The 24,974-nt window shown below is 48.0% G+C and overlaps 2 protein-coding genes across 4 annotated transcripts in view; both read right to left on the reverse strand.

Annotated features, from left to right (window-relative positions):
* The window catches only part of LOC146010223 (uncharacterized), a 45,823-nt gene that overhangs the window by 13,695 nt on the left and 7,154 nt on the right, over positions 1–24,974 (reverse strand). The gene's annotated exons all lie outside the window — the stretch shown is intronic.
* Positions 128–20,270, reverse strand: LOC146010207 (uncharacterized). Of its 3 annotated transcripts, none has more exons than XM_083151233.1 (7): positions 19,804–20,270; positions 18,280–18,432; positions 9,571–9,762; positions 7,997–8,075; positions 7,783–7,898; positions 7,376–7,676; positions 128–224 (listed from the first exon to the last, which is right to left on the reverse strand). In XM_083151233.1, exons 2-7 carry the CDS (start codon positions 18,382–18,384, stop codon positions 181–183), a joined length of 837 nt encoding a protein of 278 aa, XP_083007359.1. In that variant the 5' UTR covers positions 18,385–18,432; positions 19,804–20,270; the 3' UTR covers positions 128–180. The 3 variants fall into 3 exon arrangements, with proteins under 3 accessions (XP_083007359.1, XP_083007357.1, XP_083007360.1); XM_083151231.1 differs by having other exon boundaries at positions 19,883–20,254; XM_083151234.1 differs by having other exon boundaries at positions 7,783–7,880; positions 19,883–20,241.

The following is a 24,974-nucleotide window of genomic DNA, read 5'->3' on the forward strand; positions in this document are numbered from 1 at the left end:
TAGATACAAAATTCTGCTTCATCCATAACATAAGTTCCTTCAGTATGATCAGGTTTCTTCTTTATTTCATACCTTGTGGAATCCTTTTGTTTTATCTCACAATTTTCACATAATGATTTATTCTGACTAGCAGAGAATACTTTGTCACATGACATGCACTTTGATTCAATGTATTTCTTCTTAAATACTCTTTTCTTCGGTACTGGTGTCCTTCTGTAGGCACACTACAAGAAAAAAGGGATTTTTGTAAGAAGTTACCATTCTAATCCCTTTCTCTGATATGGTCCTGGTGACACAGCTCAACATTGGGACGTAGGAGGGTCCGTAGGAGCCAGGCACCTATCCTAAAGCTTTTGGAGGGTAGGCTCCTCCCTTCTGCATCCCGGACTCCTCAGTTAAATCTTGCAAAGTCACTGGAATACATTAACTCAGTACAAATGCCTGCACATATTATATGCACAATTTTTTAAATTTTTTTTTACTTTTCAGCCATATATAACATGAAACATCATGAACACTGGCATACTTACAGAGCGTAAGGGAGGGATCGCTGTGTCACCAGGACCATATCAGAGAAAGGGATTCGAACGGTAAGTTCTTACAAAAATCCCTTTTTCTCTTTCAATTGTCCTGGTGACACAGCTCAACATTGGGACGTTCAACAGCCGGTCCTTTGGGAGGGTACGCTCAGGTCTGCAGCTCTCATCACTGCTCGCCCGAATGATGCATCCTCCGACGCGAACTCATGGAACCTATAGAATTTGGCAAAAGTGTGAACAGATGACCAAGTGGCGGCCCTGCAAACCTGCTCAGCTGTGGCCCCATGTCGAACCGCCCAAGAGGTGGCGACCGACCTGGTGGTATGCGCGTTGATCCTGGCCGGAACAGGCCTACCAACCTTCGTATATGCAAAGGCAATGACCGAACGCAACCACATAGCAATGGTCTGCTTAGACGCAGGCCAACCAATCTTGTGCACATCATACAAGACTAGCAAAGTATCAGTCTTCCCTGTCCACATAAATGCGCAAGGCGCGAACAACGTCCAAATTCCTCAATTTGTCCCTCTTCCTGGAACCCTCTGGGGGTTGAAACACAGGCAGAACTATCTCTTGATCCAAATGAAAAGCAGAGACTACTTTTGGCAAAAATTGGGGTACTGTTCGAAGAACAGCCCTGTCATCATGAAAAATAAGAAAGGGAGACTTGCAGGACAATGCTCCCAACTCTGACAATCTCTTTGCCGAGGCAACACCCAACAAAAAGACAAGTTTCCATGTAAGGAACTTAAGGTCAGCCGACCTTAATGGCTCAAAAGGCGCCCTTAGGAGACACTCCAGATCCAGTGATAAATCCCATGGAGCCACTGGTTGCTTGTAGGGAGGTTTCAACCGTGAAACCCCTTGCAGGAAAGTCTGCACCTCCGGTAGCAATGCTATCCTCTTCTGGAAATCTGTACCTTGAGTGACTGAAGGCTTAGACCAGACGAGAAACCATCCTGCAAAAACTCCAGAAATTTAGAAAGTCAAAATCGCAATGTATTCGACTTCTGCCTTTCACACCACCCAATATAGGTCTTCCAGACCCTATAATAGTTAGCCGAAGACACCGACTTCCTAGCCTTTACCATGGTGTTAACCACAGCCTCTGAGAAACCCTTGTTCTTGAAGATGGCGGTCTCAATAGCCAAGCCATCAAATTTAATGAATCCAGGTGGAAGAACGGCCCTTGGCTTAACAGATCTGCCCTCAGAGGTAGACGCCACGAGTCCACAGACAATCTCTGAACCCTCGAGTACCAGGACCTCCTTAGCAAATCTGGGGCTACTAGAATCACCGGAATTCCTTGGGATTGGATTCTTTTCAACACTCTCGCCAGCATTGGAAACGGCGGGAAAACATAAAGCAGATTCCCCTCCCAGGGGATAGTCATTGCATCCACTGCTTCGGCCAGTGGATCTCTTGTCCTGGCATAGAACCTGGGTACCCGATGATTGAACCTGGATGCCATAAGGTCCACATCCGGAGTTCCCCACTTTACTGTAATCTGGTGAAATACCTGTGGATTCAGGCTCCATTCCCCCTCTAGCAGTTCCTCCCTGCTCAGGAAATCGGCCTCGACATTCTCCACCCCTGGGATGAACATCGCTGACAACGCTGGAACATTCTGCTCCGTCCACAAGAAGATCCGGGAAACCTCCCAAATGGCCAGCCTGCTGCGTGTGCCTCCCTGATGATTCAGGTACGCCACAGCCGTGGCATTGTCCGTCTGAATCCGCAAAGGAAGACCCTGTAATCTTTCTCCACACAGCCCGCAGTTCCAGGATATTGATCGGCAGACTCCTCCGAGGACCACAAGCCCTGAAGGCGAAGGTCAAGAACAACTGCCCTCCAGCCCCTGAGACTGGCGTCGGTAGTGACTACCAGCCAGTCCCAGGACTGCAAAGACCGACCCCACTGAGGGAATCCACCTCCATCCACCATTCCAGGGAAGACCGGGTTTCTGGAGACAGCACTATGCGCTCTGACTTCATGGTCTGAGTATTCCCTGACCAGGATGTCAGAATGTTCTACTGGAATACTTGAGAGTGGAACCTGGCAAACTGTAGCATCTCGAAAGTCGCCACCATATTTCCCAGCAGTTTGAGACACCTCCAAACCGATGGACTCTGAGACCCCAGGATCTCCCGAACCAAGATGGATATGTCCCTGGCCTTTGTCTCTGGTAGAAATACCCAATGTAGATAGGTATCCAGGACAACACCCAGGAACTGGATTCTCTGTGACGGCACAAGCTGAGACTTTTGTAATTTAAAAGCCAACCGTGAACTTGCAAAAACCTGATGGCTTCTACCAAGTGACTCTGCAACCTCTCCGCCGACTCTGCTTTGAACAGCAGGTCGTCCAGGTACGGAATCACAGTGATTCCCCTCAGTCGGAGAGCAGCCGCCATCACGGACATAATTTTGGTGAATACCCTTCGTGCTGTGGCCAGTCCAAAGGGCAACGCCTGGAATTGCAAATGTAGGTCTCCTATTGCAAACCTCAGGAGAGCCTGATGTTCCGGGTGGATAGGAACATGAAGATATGCGTCCTGGACATCCATGGACGCCAAAAATTCTCCATGGTCCAGGCTTAGCAGCATGGACCGTAGAGATTCCATCTTGAAATGGTCTACCCACAGATGGAGATTCAAAGACTTTAAATTTAAGATTTGATAAAGCTACAGGACGCAGTGAAACGCGTTAGGTGACTGCCCCCCACCTCTGGACACAGCTGTGACACCTTTGTTTCATTTGGACATCATTTCCATTCATATTCTTCACTTGGACATTTTGTTCCTATTGGCGGACACCGTGCAAACTACCACTGGTCATCACCATCTACACCAGTGTGGACTGCTACTAAGCACGGAAGCCACATCTGTATTCCATCGCTGGGATCATTCATCTGGGATCGCTGCAGACAAATTCTGGTATTCCGAGTCAACATTCACCAGTCTCGCACCAACATATGGTCTGTTTACACCAAGCGATACTTACCACCTCCAGCGGCAACCATTCCAGCCGCATACATCGTGAGGACTCCCAGCATACTTCATATTCAAAGGATCCACCGTTTATTATTGGTAAAGTGCACTTACCTGCATACTTCATATCAGTGTCAACACAGCTTACTCTGACTGTCCATTGAGGCGGGGCCTATTCTTATTATTTACCATTTTGATATTCATTCCAATTTACGTTTATTCCCCCCCCCCCACTATCTTATACCATTATTGTATTATATTTATTGTCATTGTTTTATTATTGTGATTTTAACAGAATCAGTAAAATTGTTATACCTTTTCATTACTGGTATCCTTCATTGATTTAAGCGCTGCTTCACCCACCTTGTGTGAGTATTTCTTTTCTGTGGTTTTCTTCCAGTGGGGAGTGACTACCTCCACAGTAAAGCAGTTGCTTTCACTGGAGATCCAGCTCATTGCAAGGCGCCTGATTATTCCTAGTGAATACCTTTTTTCCCCTAAATTTAAGATTGGTCTGAAGGACCCGTCTGGCTTGGGCACCAAAAACAGAGTGGAATAAAAGCCCTTCTTCCGCTCGAGGGACCGGGATCACCACTCTAAGAGAGATTGAGCCGCCCCCAGAAGAGCAGCTCCTTTGGCAGTGGTGTAGGTATGAATCTTCTCGGAGGAAGACCTTTGAAGGGAATCCTGTAACCCTGGGATACAATGTCCAACACCCAAGGATCCCGGTCCAACAATGCCCAAGCGTCCCTGAACCATCTCAGACACCCCCCCACCTTGACCACCACTGGGATATTCCCCAGATAGTCATGCTGAGGGCTTATCCTCACCTTTGGTGCTCAGTTTCTTATGAAAGGAACTGAACTTTGACTTTGGGGCCTTGCCCCTGGAGGACTGAAACTTTCCCCTAAATGACTGTCCCCGAAAGGACGCACCCCCTCTAGGGGCGGGCCGAAAGGACGGCCTAAAAGCAGAGAACCTTGAGGACTGTTTAGCTGGAGGAGCCGGCAGGAAAGTACTTTTGCCTCCCGTGGCCTGCTTAATAATCTCTTCCAGCTCGGAACCAAACAACAGCTTTCCTTTAAAAGCCAATGCCTCCAAGGCCTTTTTTGATTCATTATCTGCCTCCCAGGCTTTAAGCCAAAGCACTCTCCTGGCATTGACGGACACCGTGGATACTCTGGAAGCCATTTTGAGTGCTTCCTCCTCAGCCTCAAGCACATACTCCGCAGCTGCTTTTAGCTTCTCAGCTAGCAGTAACACACCTGGATCAGCATGCAAAATTGTACATAAGTCATTGGCCCACACAATCATGGCCTTAGAGACCCAGGCTGATGCTATCACAGGGCGTGAAGTGAAGCCTACCCCTTCAAATATTGCCTTGAGGTTTCCTTCAAGCTTCTTGTCTACGGGGTCCTTAAAGGCTGCCCCCCATGGACAGGGAGCACCGTGGCTTTAGAAAGCCGTGCCACAGAAGCGTCTACCACCGAAACTTTTTCCCAGAAGGTCTGCATGAGCCTCAGGCATGGGGCATAGACTTAAAAATCTCTTAGGCATCTGAAGCCTTTTATCGGGCATTTTCCAAGCCCCTTCCAATAAATCCTGTAAACCTTCATCCGCAGGGAAGGTAACAGTCTCCTTACGCTGCCGTTTAAATACACCTCTTGCAGGAGTTTTATCCTCCACAGACAAACTCAGAGCCTGTTTATCAGCAGTAATCAAATCCTCCACCCCTGGGGCCAAGGAATCCTCAGAGTCATCACCCTGATCCCAGGGGATGTCTGTGTACTCTCCCTCCTCTTCAGATTCAGCAACAAGCAACGGCACTGAATAAGACCTTTTAGGGGTACCCACAGTATCACCATCAAATTTGTTTAACAAATCATTAAATCTGCTGATCCCTTTAGCAGTATCCTGCATGACCTGTAAGAAACCAGGATCTGCTTGGGTCAGAGGCAAGGAGCCAGAGGACTGCTGAGATGATGACATAGGTCTAGGGGAAGATACCAACACATCACTCTGCCTGTCCAGCAATTGCACTAAGGTATTTACAGACCTGCCCAGGGCACTGGCCCACGCAGGCTCCGATTGCTATACCCTCTGGGGTTCACTGCCCATGGGTCTCACACCTGCGCAAGTAATACACAAGCCCCCCTTGACCATCTGTTCAGGGGTAAAGTTTAGTGTACAAACACTACAAGCGCACAATGCATTAAGGGCTCCCTCCCCCAAAGCCACAGACTGTTGCTCAGACATGATGCAAAAGATAACACAGTCACAGTGCACAAAGTACAGGCGTTTTATACAGAGCCAATGTACCACAGTCACTTATCTGTCTGAAGCTTTCAGAAGTGGGGAAATCGATGCCCAGGAAATCCAATCACTCTGCAAGGATCTGTCAGCCAGCTCAGCTCCGCTGCAAGCGTTCGGAATGGCGCCAAAACAGAGTGAGGGAAGAGACCAAGTCCCTGCTGCTGCGGGGTCCGTGGCTTTTGGCGCCAACCACCCCCAGACAGCCGCTCCCACTGTAGGATCTCCTAGTTCCAGTGTCTCCCCCTCTGCTGGGGATCACTCGGAACATGCCTGTGACACACTGCTGTCCTCTCATACAGGAGCTCAGTGTGTAAGCTCCTCAGAAAATGGCCGCCGCCATCACGGAGCGCCTGTCCCCTACGACCCCCACCTAGCGTGAAGCCGGTTTCAGTGCGCTCCGGAGCCCAGGCAGCTTCTTAATAGAAGCTGTAAGCGCTGCACAGGGAGACCAGACAGTGTCTCCCCTGTGCACAGTGAGCTGACAGGACGCGCTTCTGTCAGCTCCTGCTGCGGTGTCAGTGTGAGGATTCAATGAGATTCCTCACACTGTGCCTACCTAGCTAGTGTAAAAGTTAATAAAATAAAAAACTCCTAACAAACTCTAATCCTTCGGCTGCTCCTGCAGCCCTTTAGAATAGCACCCACTCCAGTGGGCACCTAACACGAACTGGAGTCTGGGATGCAGAAGGGAGGAGCCAATGTTGAGCTGTGTCACCAGGACCATTGAAAGAGAAATAATGTATACTAAGTAACTAGAAAATAAAACAACTAAATGCCCAAAACCAAAGGGCTTACCTCACAGGGGCATTATCCAGCTTAGGGGGAGGAAGGCACATCCATATCGGCAAAAGCTAACTCAATGCAAGGAGTAGCGTTTGAGCTCTGTTTAAATAGGGCGACATTAACCCTTAATGCACCGCCAGTCTAATAATCAGGATGGCTGAGCGGAACAAAAATTGTTCCCTGTGTTTCCGGGGAAGTACTTTAGCTGCACACCAGTGTTGCTCTGGGCAGAAGTAAGACGCCGCCGCGTACTTCCGCCCTCACAGTGCTAACTCTGCAGCGTGCAGTCGCGGCTTACAGCCCAGACTGCAGCATGTCTCTTACCAGAGCCGCCTACTTATGCCTTGACTCCCAGACCAAAACGCTGTATCCATGCTGGGAAAGCTTCCTGAAACGTACGTACATAGCGCCATAATGTGACTGCATTTGCTGTGAAGCATTTCACTTCTGCAGGAATAATCAGGCATATGCATAGGGGTATAGATAAATCCATTCCCCCTCACATCTTCTTCTCCCCGGGGAGCCACCCCATAGAGAAGAGGTAACCCTGCTTGAAACAAACAAAATACTCCTACTCTGTCCTCTCTAAACGGACACAGGAAAAAAAGACACTGAGGTGAAGGAGGAGGAGGCGGTTATACCCAAGGTGGGCGGTCCTAGAGAAAAAACTCCTGTCTAATCTATAGGGGAAAGGAAACATCCCAGTGTTATGGCTGCCATGGGGATCGTCGAAGAAATGATTATTCCTCACCTGTGCTGATATCTTTAGGGATTTCCTCTTTATTACACTGCTGATCACCCCTCATATGTGTGTCTTCTGTCTCTGTATCTTCTTTCTTATCAGACACATAAGACTCTTCTCTTATCTTCATATCCGTCACATACGTCTCTTCTTCCTCTGTGTCTTCTGCCTTAATGTCAGTCACATACGTCTCTTCTTCCTCTGTGTCTTCTGCCTTAATGTCAGTCACATACATCTCTTCTTCCTCTGTGTCTTCTGCCTTAATGTCAGTCACATACGTCTCTTCTGCCTTAATATCTTCACATTGAACCTACAAAAAAATATCTCATTAGTAATGTTTGATGCTAGTGAGTTTACACAGTACAATATCCGTGCAGTCACTTAGGAATATTGGGGAGACCCTAATTCCCACCTACCTGATCCTCCTGTGGGGTCCTGTGAGTCTCCTCTGTACAGTGCTGGGAATACAGAGGACGGGGCCATCTCTCTGGGGTATCTCTGTTACTGGGCCCATCTGTAGGACACACAGTGACTGAATATATTGTACATGTGGATTAGCAAATGATACGTGTATATAGGGGGGCCCAATACCTGCTCGCCCCTGTACAATAAAACAAAGTCTCCTCTTACCCAGTGATGTGAGGGCCAAGTGATTCTCCATCATTACATTCCTGCACAGACCCTTGTGTTCCTCTATATACTCCCGTTCCTGCATGGAGAGATAGACAGTGACATCCTGACACCTTATAGAAACCCGACACACACAGTGATACAGTCATCACCCAGACACATCCCCCGGTGTTACTGTATAACGTCCCATTCCCAGTAGTCACCTCTCCGGTCACATCCCATGGTGTTACTGTATAATGTAGCATTCCCAGCAGTCACCTCTCCGGTCACATCTCCCAGTGTTACTGTATAATGTCCCATTCCCAGCAGTCACCTCTCCGGTCACATCCCCCGGTGTTACTGTATAATGTCCCATTTCCAGCAGTCACCTCCCCGGTCACATCCCCCGGTGTTACTGTATAATCCCCATTCCCAGCAGTCACCTCTCCGGTCACATCCCCCGGTGTTACTGTATAATATCCCATTCCCAGCAGTCACCTCTCTGGTCACATCCCCCGGTGTTACTGTATAATGTCCCATTCCCAGCAGTCACTTATCCAGTCACATCCCCCAGTGTTACTGTATAATGTCCCATTCCCAGCAGTCACCTCTCCGGTCACATCCCCCGGTGTTACTGTATAATGTCCCATTCCTAGCAGTCACCTCTCCGGTCACATCCCCTGGTGTTACTGTATAATGTCCCATTCACAGCAGTCACCTCTCCGGTCACATCCACCGGTGTTACTGTATAATGTCCCATTCCTAGCAGTCACCTCTCCGGTCACATCCCCTGGTGTTACTGTATAATGTCCCATTTCCAGCAGTCACCTCCCCGGTCACATCCCCCGGTGTTACTGTATAATATCCCATTCCCAGCAGTCACCTCTCTGGTCACATCCCCCGGTGTTACTGTATAATGTCCCATTCCCAGCAGTCACTTATCCAGTCACATCCCCCAGTGTTACTGTATAATGTCCCATTCCCAGCAGTCACCTCTCCGGTCACATCCCCCGGTGTTACTGTATAATGCCCCATTCCCAGCAGTCACCTCTCCAGTCACATCCCCCGGTGTTACTGTATAATGCCCCATTCCCAGCTGTCACCTCTCCGGTCACATCCCCCGGTGTTACTGTATAATGCCCCATTCCCAGCAGTCACCTCTCCGGTCACATCCCCGGTGTTACTGTATAATGTCCCATTCCCAGCAGTCACCTCTCCGGTCACATCCCCCGGTGTTACTGTATAATGTCCCATTCCCAGCAGTCACTTCTCCGGTCACATCCCCTGGTGTTACTGTATAATGCCCCATTCCCAGCAGTCCCCTCTCCAGTCACATCCCTGGGTGTTTCTGTATAATGCCCCATTCCCTGCAGTCACCTCTCCGGTCACATCCCCCGGTGTTACTGTATAATGCCCCATTCCCAGCAGTCACCTCTCCGGTCACATCCCCGGTGTTACTGTATAATGTCCCATTCCCAGCAGTCCCCTCTCCGGTCACATCCCCAGTGTTACTGTATAATGTCCCATTCCCAGCAGTCACCTCTCCAGTCACATCCCCCGGTGTTTCTGTATAATGCCCCATTCCCAGCAGTCACCTCTCCGGTCAGCAGCTGGATGATCTTATTGGTGAGATCCAGGATCCTCTGCTCCTTGTCTCTCCCATGTATCAGTGAGTGAGGTGGAGGCACTGTGATGGGGCTCTGGGTCCTGCTCAGTTCTCCTGACACACAGGGATGGCAACTGGGTGTCTCATGGTCACTGGATGTCTTCTTCACTACTTTGTAACCCTGTGTATTGGAAAATATACTATTACTGCATGCACTCGCATACTTTGCCCGTACCTTACCGTTTACAATATAAAACACTTCTACTCGCATATAAAGCTATTAACCATACTGCACCATATGTCTCTTTACTTCACACAATATCTCCCATCTCGACCACTCCGCTCTACACAAGATCTGCGTCTCTCTCCTGCACGGATCACTAGCTCCCATTCACTATTGCAGGACTTTCATCGGCCTGCTCCCAGCCTATGGAATGCCCTTCCATGCACAATAAGACTCTCCACTAGCTTCCAAACTTTCAAGTGTTCCCTGAAAACTCCCCTCTTCAGGCAAGACATAATATTTATATACCACACGCATAACACTCTGAGGCACTTATGTATTATATAGCTTCCCTTCTGGACTTGTAACTTGGTGGGACTGCTATGCTATTACTGGTGCCTGTCCTTGTGTTTCCCTCCTATGTCCCTATAGATTGTAAGCTTGCAGCAGGGCCCTCTAACCCCCAAGTCTGTCTGTTGTTACCCAGTTCGTTTTATCACTGTCTAAAATTGTAAAGCGCAAAGGAATCTGCTGCGCTATATAAGAAACTGTAAATAAAAATTATACTCCCAGTCATCACCCTCTATTAGTGCTATGATATGTAATTACCAAAATCCACCAATTAGGTCACTGTAGTAATAATATATCAGTGATATCACTGACACTCTCAGATATCCTCACCAGCATAGTGATGTCCCTGTATTATTACTATAGATATACTGTAAGTGATGTCACATTGACGCTCCCAGATCCCCTCACCACCCCAGCCATGTCCCTGTATTATTACTATAGATATAAGTGATGCCACAGTGACACTCCCAGATCCCCTCACCTCCCCAGTCACGTCCCTGTATTATTACTATAGATATAAGTGACGTCACAGTGACGCTCCCAGATCCCCTCACCTCCCCAGCCACGTCCCTGTATTATTACTATAGATATAAGTGATGTCACAGTGACACTCCCAGATCCCCTCACCTCCCCAGTCACGTCCCTGTATTATTACTATAGATATAAGTGACGTCACAGTGACGCTCCCGGATCCCCTCACCTCCCCAGCCATGTCCCTGTATTATTGCTATAGATATAAGTGATGTCACAGTGACGCTCCCAGATCCCCTCACCTCCCCAGTCACGTCCCTGTATTATTACTATATATATAAGTGATGTCACAGTGACGCTACCAAATCCCCTCACCTCCCCAGTCACGTCCCTGTATTATTACTATAGATATAAGTGACGTCACAGTGACACTCCCAGATCCACTCACCTCGCCAGTCACGTCCCTGTATTATTACTATAGATATAAGTGACGTCACAGTGACGCTCCCAGATCCCCTCACCTCCCCAGTCACGTCTCTGTATTATTACTATAGATATAGGTGATGTCACAGTGACACTCCCAGATCCCCTCACCTCCCCAGTCACGTCCCTGTATTATTACTATAGATATAAGTGATGTCACAGTGACGCTCCCAGATCCCCTCACCTCCCTAGTGACGTCCCTGTATTATTACTATAGATATAAGTAATGTCACAGTGACACTCCCAGATCCCCTCACCTCCACAGTGACGTCCCTGTATTATTACTATAGATATAAGTGATGTCACAGTGACACTCCCAGATCCCCTCACCTCCCCAGTCGCGTCCCTGTATTATTACTATAGATATAAGTGATGTCACAGTGACACTCCCAGATCCCCTCACATCCCTGTATTATTACTATAGATATAAATGATGTCACAGTGACACTCCCAGATCCCCTCACCTCCCCAGTCATGTCCCTGTATTATTACTATAGATATAAGTGATGTCACAGTGACGCTCCCAGATCCCCTCACCTCCCCAGTCACATCGCTGTATTATTACTATAGATATAAGTGATGTCACAGTGACGCTCCCAGATACCCTCACCTCCCCAGTCATGTCCCTGTATTATTACTATAGATATATGAGGTCACAGTGACGCACCAGATCCCCTCACCTCCCCAGTCACGTCCCTGTATTATTACTATAGATATAAGTTATGTAACAGTGACACTCCCAGATCCCCTCACCTCCCCAATCATGTCCCTGTAATATTACTATAGATATAGGTGATGTCACAGTGACGCTCCCAGAACCCCTCACCTCGCCAGTCATGTCCCTTTATTATTACTATAGATATAGGTGATGTCACAGTGACGCTCCCAGATCCCCTCACCTCCCCAGTCACGTCCCTGTATTATTACTATAGATATAAGTGATGTGACAGTGACACCCATAGATCCCCTCACCTCCCCAGTCACATCCCTATATTATTATTATAGATATATGTGATGTCACAGTGACACTCCCAGATCCCCTCACGTCCCTGTATTATTGCTATAGCTATAAGTGACATCACAGGGACACTCCCAGATCCCCTCACCTCCCCAGTCACGTCCCTGTATTATTGCTATAGCTATAAGTGATGTCACAGTGACACCCCCAGATCCCCTCACCTCCCCAGTCACGTCCCTGTATTATTACTATAGATATATGTGATGTCACAGTGACACTCACAGATCCCCTCACCTCCCCAGTCATGTCCCTGTATTATTACTATAGATATAAGTGATGTCACAGTGACACCCCCAGATCCCCTCACCTCCCCAGTCACGTCCCTGTATTATTACTATAGATATAAGTGATGTCACAGTGACACTCCCAGATCCCCTCACCTCCCCAGTAACGTCCCTGTATTATTACTATAGATATAAGTGATGTCACAGTGACGCTCCCAGTTCCCCTCACCTCCCTGTATTATTACTATAGATATAAGTTATGTAACAGTGACACTCCCAGATCCCCTCACCTCCCCAATCACGTCCCTGTAATATTACTATAGATATAGGTGATGTCACAGTGACGCTCCCAGAACCCCTCACCTCCCCAATCACGTCCCTGTAATATTACTATAGATATAGGTGATGTCACAGTGACGCTCCCAGAACCCCTCACCTCCCCAATCACGTCCCTGTATTATTACTATAGATATAAGTGATGTCACAGTGACGCTCCCAGATCCCCTCACCTCCCCAATCACGTCCCTGTAATATTACTATAGATATAGGTGATGTCACAGTGACGCTCCCAGAACCCCTCACCTCGCCAGTCATGTCCCTTTATTATTACTATAGATATAGGTGATGTCACAGTGACGCTCCCAGATCCCCTCACCTCCCCAGTCACGTCCCTGTATTATTACTATAGATAGAAGTGATGTCACAGTGACACTCCCAGATCCCCTCACATCCCTGTATTATTACTATAGATATAAGTGATGTCACAGTGACACTCCCAGATCCCCTCACCTCCCCAGTCATGTACCTGTATTATTACTATAGATATAAGTGATGTCACAGTGACGCTCCCAGATCCCCTCACCTCCCCAGTCACATCGCTGTATTATTACTATAGATATAAGTGATGTCACAGTGACGCTCCCAGATGCCCTCACCTCCCCAGTCATGTCCCTGTATTATTACTATAGATATATGAGGTCACAGTGACGCACCAGATCCCCTCACCTCCCCAGTCACGTCCCTGTATTATTACTATAGATATAAGTGATGTCATAGTGACACTTCCAGATCCCCTCACCTCCCTGTATTATTACTATAGATATAAGTGATGTCACTGTGATGCTCCCAGATCCCCTCACCTCCCCAATCATGTCCCTGTAATATTACTATAGATATAGGTGATGTCACAGTGACGCTCCCAGAACCCCTCACCTCCCCAGTCATGTCCCTGTATTATTACTATAGATATAAGTAATGTCACAGTGACGCTCCCAGAACCCCTCACCTTGCCAGTCATGTACCTTTATTATTACTATAGATATAGGTGATGTCACAGTGACGCTCCCAGATCCCCTCACCTCCCCAGTCACGTCCCTGTATTATTACTATAGATATAAGTGATGTCACAGTGACACTCCCAGATCCCCTCACCTCCCCAGCCACGTCCCTGTATTATTACTATAGATATAAGTGATGTCACAGTGACGCTCCCAGATCCCCTCACCTCCCCAGTCACGTCCCTGTATTATTGCTATAGATATAAGTGACGTCACAGTGACGCTCCCGGATCCCCTCACCTCCCCAGCCATGTCCCTGTATTATTGCTATAGATATAAGTGATGTCACAGTGACGCTCCCAGATCCCCTCACCTCCCCAGTCATGTCCCTGTATTATTACTATATATATAAGTGATGTCACAGTGACGCTACCAAATCCCCTCACCTCCCCAGTCACGTCCCTGTATTATTACTATAGATATAAGTGACGTCACAGTGACGCTCCCAGATCCCCTCACCTCCCCAGTCACGTCCCTGTATTATTACTATAGATATAGGTGATGTCACAGTGACACTCCCAGATCCCCTCACCTCCCCAGTCACGTCCCTGTATTATTACTATAGATATAAGTGATGTCACAGTGACGCTCCCAGATCCCCTCACCTCCCTAGTGACGTCCCTGTATTATTACTATAGATATAAGTAATGTCAGTGACACTCCCAGATCCCCTCACCTCCACAGTGACGTCCCTGTATTATTACTATAGATATAAGTGATGTCACAGTGACACTCCCAGATCCCCTCACCTCCCCAGTCGCGTCCCTGTATTATTACTATAGATATAAGTGATGTCACAGTGACACTCCCAGATCCCCTCACATCCCTGTATTATTACTATAGATATAAATGATGTCACAGTGACACTCCCAGATCCCCTCACCTCCCCAGTCATGTCCCTGTATTATTACTATAGATATAAGTGATGTCACAGTGACGCTCCCAGATCCCCTCACCTCCCCAGTCACATCGCTGTATTATTACTATAGATATAAGTGATGTCACAGTGACGCTCCCAGATACCCTCACCTCCCCAGTCATGTCCCTGTATTATTACTATAGATATATGAGGTCACAGTGACGCACCAGATCCCCTCACCTCCCCAGTCACGTCCCTGTATTATTACTATAGATATAAGTTATGTAACAGTGACACTCCCAGATCCCCTCACCTCCCCAATCATGTCCCTGTAATATTACTATAGATATAGGTGATGTCACAGTGACGCTCCCAGAACCCCTCACCTCGCCAGTCATGTCCCTTTATTATTACTATAGATATAGGTGATGTCACAGTGACGCTCCCAGATCCCCTCACCTCCCCAGTCACGTCCCTGTATTATTACTATAGATATAAGTGATGTGACAGTGACACCCATAGATCCCCTCACCTCCCCAGTCACATCCCTATATTATTATTATAGATATATGTGATGTCACAGTGACACTCCCAGATCCCCTCACGTCCCTGTATTATTGCTATAGCTATAAGTGACATCACAGGGACACTCCCAGATCCCCTCACCTCCCCAGTCACGTCCCTGTATTATTGCTATAGCTATAAGTGATGTCACAGTGACACCCCCAGATCCCCTCACCTCCCCAGTCACGTCCCTGTATTATTACTATAGATATATGTGATGTCACAGTGACACTCACAGATCCCCTCACCTCCCCAGTCATGTCCCTGTATTATTACTATAGATATAAGTGATGTCACAGTGACACCCCCAGATCCCCTCATCTCCCCAGTCACGTCCCTGTATTATTACTATAGATATAAGTGATGTCACAGTGACACTCCCAGATCCCCTCACCTCCCCAGTAACGTCCCTGTATTATTACTATAGATATATAAGTGATGTCACAGTGACACCCCCAGATCCCCTCATCTCCCCAGTCACGTCCCTGTATTATTACTATAGATATAAGTGATGTCACAGTGACACTCCCAGATCCCCTCACCTCCCCAGTAACGTCCCTGTATTATTACTATAGATATAAGTGATGTCACAGTGACGCTCCCAGTTCCCCTCACCTCCCTGTATTATTACTATAGATATAAGTTATGTAACAGTGACACTCCCAGATCCCCTCACCTCCCCAATCACATCCCTGTAATATTACTATAGATATAGGTGATGTCACAGTGACGCTCCCAGAACCCCTCACCTCCCCAATCACGTCCCTGTAATATTACTATAGATATAGGTGATGTCACAGTGACGCTCCCAGAACCCCTCACCTCCCTGTATTATTACTATAGATATAAGTGATGTCACAGTGACGCTCCCAGATCCCCTCACCTCCCCAATAACGTCCCTGTAATATTACTATAGATATAGGTGATGTCACAGTGACGCTCCCAGAACCCCTCACCTCCCCAGTCATGTCCCTGTATTATTACTATAGATATAAGTGATGTCACAGTGACGCTCCCAGAACCCCTCACCTCGCCAGTCATGTCCCTTTATTATTACTATAGATATAGGTGATGTCACAGTGACGCTCCCAGATCCCCTCACCTCCCCAGTCACGTCCCTGTATTATTACTATAGATAGAAGTGATGTCACAGTGACACTCCCAGATCCCCTCACATCCCTGTATTATTACTATAGATATAAGTGATGTCACAGTGACGCTCCCAGATCCCCTCACCTCCCCAGTCACATCGCTGTATTATTACTATAGATATAAGTGATGTCACAGTGACGCTCCCAGATGCCCTCACCTCCCCAGTCATGTCCCTGTATTATTACTATAGATATATGAGGTCACAGTGACGCACCAGATCCCCTCACCTCCCCAGTCACGTCCCTGTATTATTACTATAGATATAAGTGATGTCATAGTGACACTTCCAGATCCCCTCACCTCCCTGTATTATTACTATAGATATAAGTGATGTCACTGTGATGCTCCCAGATCCCCTCACCTCCCCAATCATGTCCCTGTAATATTACTATAGATATAGGTGATGTCACAGTGACGCTCCCAGAACCCCTCACCTCCCCAGTCATGTCCCTGTATTATTACTATAGATATAAGTGATGTCACAGTGACGCTCCCAGAACCCCTCACCTTGCCAGTCATGTCCCTTTATTATTACTATAGATATAGGTGATGTCACAGTGACGCTCCCAGATCCCCTCACCTCCCCAGTCACGTCCCTGTATTATTACTATAGATATAACTGATGTCACAGTGACGCTCCCAGATCCCCTCACCTCCCCAGTCATGTCCCTGTATTATTACTATAGATATAAGTGATGTGACAGTGACACCCATAGATCCCCTCACCTCCCCAGTCACATCCCTATATTATTACTATAGATATAAGTGATGTCACAGTGACACTCCCAGATCCCCTCACCTCCCCAGTCACGTCCCTGTATTATTGCTATAGCTATAAGTGACATCACAGGGACACTCCCAGATCCCCTCACCTCCCCAGTCACGTCCCTGTATTATTACTATAGATATATGTGATGTCACAGTGACACTCACAGATCCCCTCACCTGCCCAGTCATGTCCCTGTATTATTACTATAGATATAAGTGATGTCACAGTGACACCCCCAGATCCCCTCACCTCCCCAGTCACGTCCCTGTATTATTACTATAGATATAAGTGATGTCACAGTGACACTCCCAGATCCCCTCACCTCCCCAGTAACGTCCCTGTATTATTACTATAGATATAAGTGATGTCACAGTGACGCTCCCAGTTCCCCTCACCTCCCTGTATTATTACTATAGATATATGTGATGTCATAGTGACACTCACAGATCCCCTCACCTCCCCAGTCACGTACCTGTATTATTACTATAGATATAGGTGATGTCACAGTGACGCTCCCAGATCCCCTCACCTCCCCAGTCACGTCCCTGTATTATTACTATAGATATAAGTGATGTCACAGTGACACTCCCAGATCCCCTCACCTCCCCAGTCACGTCCCTGTATTACTACTATAGATATAGGTGATGTCACAGTGACGCTCCCAGAACCCCTCACCTCCCCAGTCACGTCCCTGTATTATTACTATAGATATACATGATGTCACAGTGACACTCCCAGATCCCCTCACCTCCCCAGTCATGTCCCTGTATTATTACTATAGATATAAGTGATGTCACAGTGACACCCCCAGATCCCCTCACCTCCCCAGTCACGTCCCTGTATTATTACTATAGATATAAGTGATGTCACAGTGACACTCCCAGATCCCCTCACCTCCCCAGTAACGTCCCTGTATTATTACTATAGATATAAGTGATGTCACAGTGACGCTCCCAGTTCCCCTCACCTCCCTGTATTATTACTATAGATATATGTGATGTCATAGTGACACTCACAGATCCCCTCACCTCCCCAGTCACGTACCTGTATTATTACTATAGATATAGGTGATGTCACAGTGACGCTCCCAGATCCCCTCACCTCCCCAGTCACGTCCCTGTATTATTACTATAGATATAAGTGATGTCACAGTGACACTCCCAGATCCCCTCACCTCCCCAGTCACGTCCCTGTATTACTACTATAGATATAGGTGATGTCACAGTGACGCTCCCAGAACCCCTCACCTCCCCAGTCAGCAGGTAGATGATCTCCAGGGTGATATTTAGAATACTCTCAGTCATGTGACTCTGGTCCTTGTCCATCCTCAGGGAATCAGTGACGTGTCTCATCCTCACGTGACGTCTAGTAAACACTCCGTTTCCGCACCGCTCGGTTGTCTAGGTGTAAATATAATTACAATAAACACCACACAGTACACATGTAACATATTAGGTAAAAGGTGCCCATCCACTAGTCCGATTTGGGCCAATTTCACCCGATCCCGATGGAACGGGCTGAGAAATCGGATGTGTTTGACGTCTGCCTTGGGTTGGATTCACCTCGGACCTGAGCAGGAGGTCGGACCTGCTGCCCACCCGCCGACTCGGCCCTCATCCTGGTGGCTGGGAATGGGGTCGCATGGGATACATTGCATGTGAAATGACAGCATGTGATGCATCGTATGCAGGTCCCAGGTGGCTCGGAGGGGGTCGCATGGCCATACACTGCTGCGATACATCCCAGTAGTGTATGGCCACCATAAGAAAAATCTACACAGAGGCAGAACAGCTGCCTCTAATGTGCACATATATATATATCATACAGAGAACAATGGGTACATGTATAGTATAAGCGCTATAGAATACCACTACAACGTTCATTGTAGTACATGGTTGTCTGAAAACAATTGTAATAGGGCACCAAAGGCTGCTCGCACTGTATAATCATCATACTACTACGAAGATATCAGAGACTCAAAACCCTGAAAAAAATTATATAAAATAAATTTGTTTTGTAACAGGACACCAAAAGCTGCTCCCTAATGGTAATCTTAAAAAAAGGCAGAGGCAGCTGAACTATATAATAATAACACCACACCAGAGGCTGCTCCCTCTGTATAACATTTGTAACAGGATGCCATAGGCCGCTCCCCCTGTATAAATAGGACGGCAGAGGCCGCTCACACCACAGGCTGCTCCAACTGCATAAACAGGATGCCACAGGCCGCTCCTCCTGCATAAACAGAACACCCCCCCCCCCCCCGGTATAACAGGACGCTGCAGGATGCTCCTCCCTGTATAAAAGGACGCAGCAAGCCGCTCCCCATGTATAAACAGTATGCCCCCCCCCCTGTATGACAGGATGCCGCAGGCCGCTCCCCATCTGTATAAAATGACATCACAGGCCTCTCCCCCGTATAACAGGACATCATAGGCCGCTCCCCCTGAATAACAGGACACTACAGGCCACTCTCCCCCCCGTATCACAGGACACCACAGGCCGCTCCCCCTGTATCACAGGACACCACAGGCCGCTCCTTCTGTATCACAGGACACCACAGGCCGCTCCCCCTGTATCACAGGACACCACAGGCCGCTCCCCCTGTATCACAGGAGTCCACCACAGGCTGCTCCCCCTGTATCACAGGAGTCCACCACAGGCTGCTCCCCCTGTATTACAGGACACCGCAGGCCGATCCTTCCCTTATAACCAGACACCACAGGCTGCTCCGCCTGTATAATAACACCAGGGCAGTACAATACCATCACCTGCTGCCAGATACAGCAATATCTTCTCTCGGTCCCCCGTAACCTTATCACCGTGGCTTCTGGAAGTGAGAGGCCTCACCTAAGATTCAGCAGCGCTGCCCCAGCAGGAAGCCGAGATGCTGCCGCCACTGAACGCGTGGATTGGTCTTCGGGAAAATGGCCGCCGCTCCGTTACACAAGGGACAATTATTATGGAACCTTTCTGGTCGTATTATAGCATGGAAACTACTACCGGTGACCGCACCTCACAGAACTCTCTCTGTGCATTCTCTCAATGCAATTGCCGCTTCTACCAGTCTCTTAGTGATGTCTCATTGTGTGTCCTCATACAGCGGCGGCCATTGTGTTGTAGTTTGTACTCGGCTGGGCTCCCAGACTCCCCCGAGGCTGTAGCCACAGTGTATTTCCTGTGTGGGGCAGAGTGGGAGGAGCTGTGTTACCAGGGAAACGTCCCTTCCTCGTGTGCATGGCAGGCAGGAGGGAGAGTGCTGCAGCTGGCACCAGGTGACCCCAGGTATTATACTGCTAGTAACAGCATAGTAGTGATTGCTGGGTGTGAGCCATATGTGCACTTATATCCCTTTTACACCAGAGTCGCGAACCGGGTTATTGCCGCTCCAGTCCGGGCCGGGGCTTGGTGTAAAAGGGCAAATAAAAAAAAAATAACCCGGGTCCTGTTACCCTTGTCCGACCCGGCAAATGTTCAGGGTCGGACACTGGGCTTCCCCGGAGTCAGGGGCCGTGTAAATGGGTGACCCAGTACTATGCAAACAGCAGCAGAGGTGAATGTATGCCTGTGTGCGGCATCCATTCACCTCATAAACGGAGGCTGGGGGCAGTCCAGCAGCTTACTTGGGTGTTGGGTTGGCCCCAGCACGTCGGTCAGCGTTGCAGGGTTGACGGTTGGCAGGTTTCCCGGTGCTTGGAGATGATTTTATCTCCGAGAGCCGGCTCCGGGCATGAATTCACCGGCGTCCCCTACCCAGCATAATTCCGGGTAACGCTGGTGTAAAAGGGAACAACTTCCGGGTCGAATCCGGGTCCAGAAAACTGGGAGCAGATGGCGTCAGAGGGAGGGGGAGGAGATGGAATTAGAGAGAGGTGGAAGGAGATGGCATCAGAGAGAGGGGGGGAGGAGATGGCATCGGACAGAGGGGGAAGTAGACGGCATCAGAGAGAGGTGAAAGGAGATGGCATCAGAGAGAGGTGAATGGAGACGACATCAGAGAAAGAGAGGGAGGAGACAGCATCAGAGAAAGAGGGGGAGGAGACAGGGTCAGAGTAAAGGGCCCCATACATCAGCAATTAATTGTGACAATTTTCAGATATGGAGATGATTGCCACAATTAATTTTAGGTGTGTGGGCTCCCCCTTTTGTCAATCCCAATCAAAATCGCCAATCGATTGCTTAATCAGGTTTTTAAACATGCTTAATAATCTGGTATTATCTGCAGATCCTTTTTTATATGTGTGGGCATTCCCAATTCGTCTTCTTCATCTATTTACATTATGAACAGCTGAAATGACAATTGATTGGGGCAATTTCCAGATATGAAGATGCAATCTTTAGATGGAAAAATCTGCCGATCACTGAAATAAATCTTTAATGTGTGGGCAAAGTCAGATATATTGTAAAATCCATTTATCTGGCCAAAAATCCCTGGATCTGGAAATCCATAAATTGTGATTGCTGATGTATGGGGCCCTTAAGAGCGGGAGGAAATGGTGTCAGAGATAGGTGGAAGGAGACGGCGTCAGAGAGAGAGGTGAATGGAGACGACATCAGAGAAAGAGGTGGAGGAGACAGCGTCAGAGAAAAAGGTGGAGGAGACGGCATCAGAGAAAGACGGGGAGGAGACGGCATCAGAGAGGGGGAATAGGCAGCATCAGAGAGGGGGGATGTGACAGCGTTAGAAAAAGAGAGAGGTGAGAAGTTAGACAGCTTCAGACAGAGAGTGGGGATGAGCATACCTCATTACAGCAGTCGGTGGGAGCACAGCCAGGGGGCCTCTTATGGGGGTGGGCACTTCACTGCATTAGGCCACACCCCCTAAATGACCGCAAATCGCGGGACTGCTGGAAGCCAGCCAGGAGGGTTGAGGGACCACAGCTTCATCCTCAGTGGATGTGCTGCAGCTTGCGTTGGCCGGGCCAAGGTGAGGGGGCCGTGGCAAGGTGGAGCAGGTAGCGCTGAATGCTGCTGATCTTTGGTGCAGTCAGGACTTGGTACAGGGGGGAGCTGCGGGCCCTAGAAACAGCTCGGGCCCGATAGCAGCTGCACCCTTGGTAGTTAGTTACACCATGTCACGTTCTTAGAAGCACCAGCTGTAGTGTAACGGAGGCTGGGTGCTTTAATGTAAGGATGTTGCATCCACGACAGAAGGGAGTGAAACAATAGAATAAAATGAAATTGATTTAATAAAGATATTGCAAGACAAGTGATACTGATGGCACAAATGTTATACTGTAGATTATGCCAATGTAAAAGTCAATAGTCCAATACGTTATTGCCGAATATGATGATGCTTGGTACTTAAAAGAATATTATAATGTTGCTTGAAGAATTGAAGAATAAATGAAGAAGGGATTTGATTGGGTAATTGATGGCTTGACTGAAGGATTGGATGTTTGAATGAAGAAATAACTGGAAGATTGGATGGTTGATTGGAAGATTGGATTATTGGTTGGAGGATTGGATGATTGGATGGAAGATTTAATGATTGGTTTGAAGATTGAAGAATAAAGAATATTAATGAAGAAGACTGTCCTTGCTAGATTGGATCATGGCTGCAATCAGAGACACAAAGGATTGTAGTGGGAACTACAGAGCCAGACCGGAGCAATGATGCATAGGGGTAGACATCATTGTACTGACTGCCGCTCTAACCCGGCCAGTCAGTACTTAACAGGTGGACTGTGTGGCTATTGGTCAGCATATTGACAGGGGAGGCGGAGCCGCACAGGAGAGGCTAAGGGAACCAAAAAGATGGCGGCCGCCAGAGGGGGCGACAGGTTACAGCCGGCAATGAGTGTGCGCAGCTGCGCAAACACCGGCATTCAGACACAGGCCTAACCAGGCACAAACACACATGGTGGTTCAGGTCTCATACCGCTCATGCCCTGCATGGCACCAGAGCACACAGCACCACCGTCACCACGCGGTGACAGCGCGGACACATGTACCCCACCAGTACCAGGGACATAAGCAGAGGTGAGCGCCATAGTGTTACACATGCGGTTAGAGAGCCTAGGGCTGGGCACAGCACAGGGGATTTGGGTGAGAGCCATGGTGGATGTGACACACCACTTCTAATACTGCTAATTACCCACTTTCCCAGTCAGTCAGGAGAAAGTGCATAGTCAGATGCTTTGCATTATATAGGTTTCCTTTCAAAAATATATGGCTTTTATTTTCAACTAACTGGGTTTGTAGGCCATGCCCCCTTGCCGCCAGGCCACGCCTCAAATTTCGGGCGCGCGCCTATGAAGCATGTTTATGTCCCTCTTGCCGTGGGTTAGAAGTTGGGAGGTATGGGTTGCTGGGGCCCGCTAGTTCCACCACCACCACCCACCCTGCTAGTCTATTTATGCTTACTCCGTGCCTATTAGTATTATTCATACTTTTTTCTTCAATTTGTGTCCTCCTTTTCATTGTAAAAAAGTTGGTCACCTTAATATATACAGTGTGTGTGTGGGCGTCTCTAATATATATATATATATATATATATATATATATATATATATATATATATATAGACACACACACTAGTAAGCCTACTCGAAGCAAAAGCTTCGAAAGCTAGTCTGCTACCTTGTGATTGCCTCTGTGTTTGTGCATGTGTGAGAGAAAGAGATGTAGTTTCACTCTCTACCAGCAGATGGCAGTATTTCAGAGACACACAGACACTAGACATATATAGATGATAGGTTGTGGTTGGCAGAGCGGCACTCACCCAAGCTGGGTAACAGATGCTCCGGTGCCCTCCAGAGATAGCAATAGTAAGTTGTAGAAAAAGCGGCACTCGCAGGCTTCATCAATTCAAAAATCCAATAAAATGATGCGTAATTTCCAACATTTGAAGGACTAATGGTGCCCATAGACGGTCCGTTCTCTACTATGAGATGCGCGCTCCCGCACTAGGGATGCGATCCGATGCGATGCGTGCTAATTAAGTGCAGAACGGATCCGTTAAACGGACCGTGTATGGGCACCTTTAAGGTGCCCATACACGTTACAATTATTGTATACAATATCGCATCTCATCGCATCTCGGTTTTGCGATGAGATCAGATGAGATTAGATCTAGTACAAAAAGTATGTGCTGCACCTACTTTTTGTATTAGATCTCATCTCATCTGATCTTATCACAAAACCAAGATACGATGAGATGCGATATTGGGTACTTGTGGATTATCACGGCTCCCACGATGGCCATCGTATGTGAAAAAATCGCATGCGATCGCATACGATTTTGCACTGAAAAGCATCCAAATGCATTGGAATTAGTATTAAACATGTTCAATGGCCCCCAAATGGCATTTTTGAGGCTGTACCACCCCCACTATCAACGCGAAGCGTGGCGAGCGCAGCGAGCCCTGCGAGGGGACGCGGATACCTTCACAGGTATCCGCGTCCCCTCACGGGCTTCACAGGTGTCCGCTCGCCACGCTTCGGGCTCGGTGGCTCGCTGCGCTCGCCACACTTTCTATTCTCAACTCCACGCCGACGTGGATAGTGGGGGTATGAAAAGGTCGTAGGACGCGTACCGCCGCCCCTCGCGGACTCGCTGCGCTCGCCACGCTTCGGGTTCGCATTGATAGTGGGGGTAGTACAGCATCAAAAATGCCATTTGGGGGCCATTGAACATGTTTAATACTAATTCCGATGCATTTGGATGCTTTTCAGTGCAAAACCGTATGCGATTTTGACAAAAAACGGCAAAAACTGTAAAAATCGCATCACATGGCACTATATATGGCATTCGATGGCATGTGATGGGAGCCGTGATAATCCACAAGTACCCGATATTGTATACAATATTTTATACAATAATTGTGTATGGGCACCTTTACTCGGATGAGACTATCCACTTCAGTTCCATCGCCACTACACCACCATCAATTATCTGGGTGTTAAAACCAGTCGAGTACAGAACAAATGGATGGAAACA

Source organism: Crinia signifera, chromosome 6 (genome assembly GCF_055691185.1).
Source record: "Crinia signifera chromosome 6, ASM5569118v1, whole genome shotgun sequence".
NCBI lineage: Eukaryota > Metazoa > Chordata > Amphibia > Anura > Myobatrachidae > Crinia > Crinia signifera.

Coding starts and splice junctions, on each gene's coding strand:
- LOC146010207 (XM_083151233.1), bottom strand. CDS start 18,384: ATGAGACACGTCACTGATTCCCTGAGGATGGACAAGGACCAGAGTCAC. Junction 7,899..7,996: donor CTTGGCCCTCACATCACTGG/GTAAGAGGAGAC, acceptor CAATATATTCAG/TCACTGTGTGTCCTACAGAT. Junction 7,677..7,782: donor GGACCCCACAGGAGGATCAG/GTAGGTGGGAAT, acceptor ATTTTTTTGTAG/GTTCAATGTGAAGATATTAA.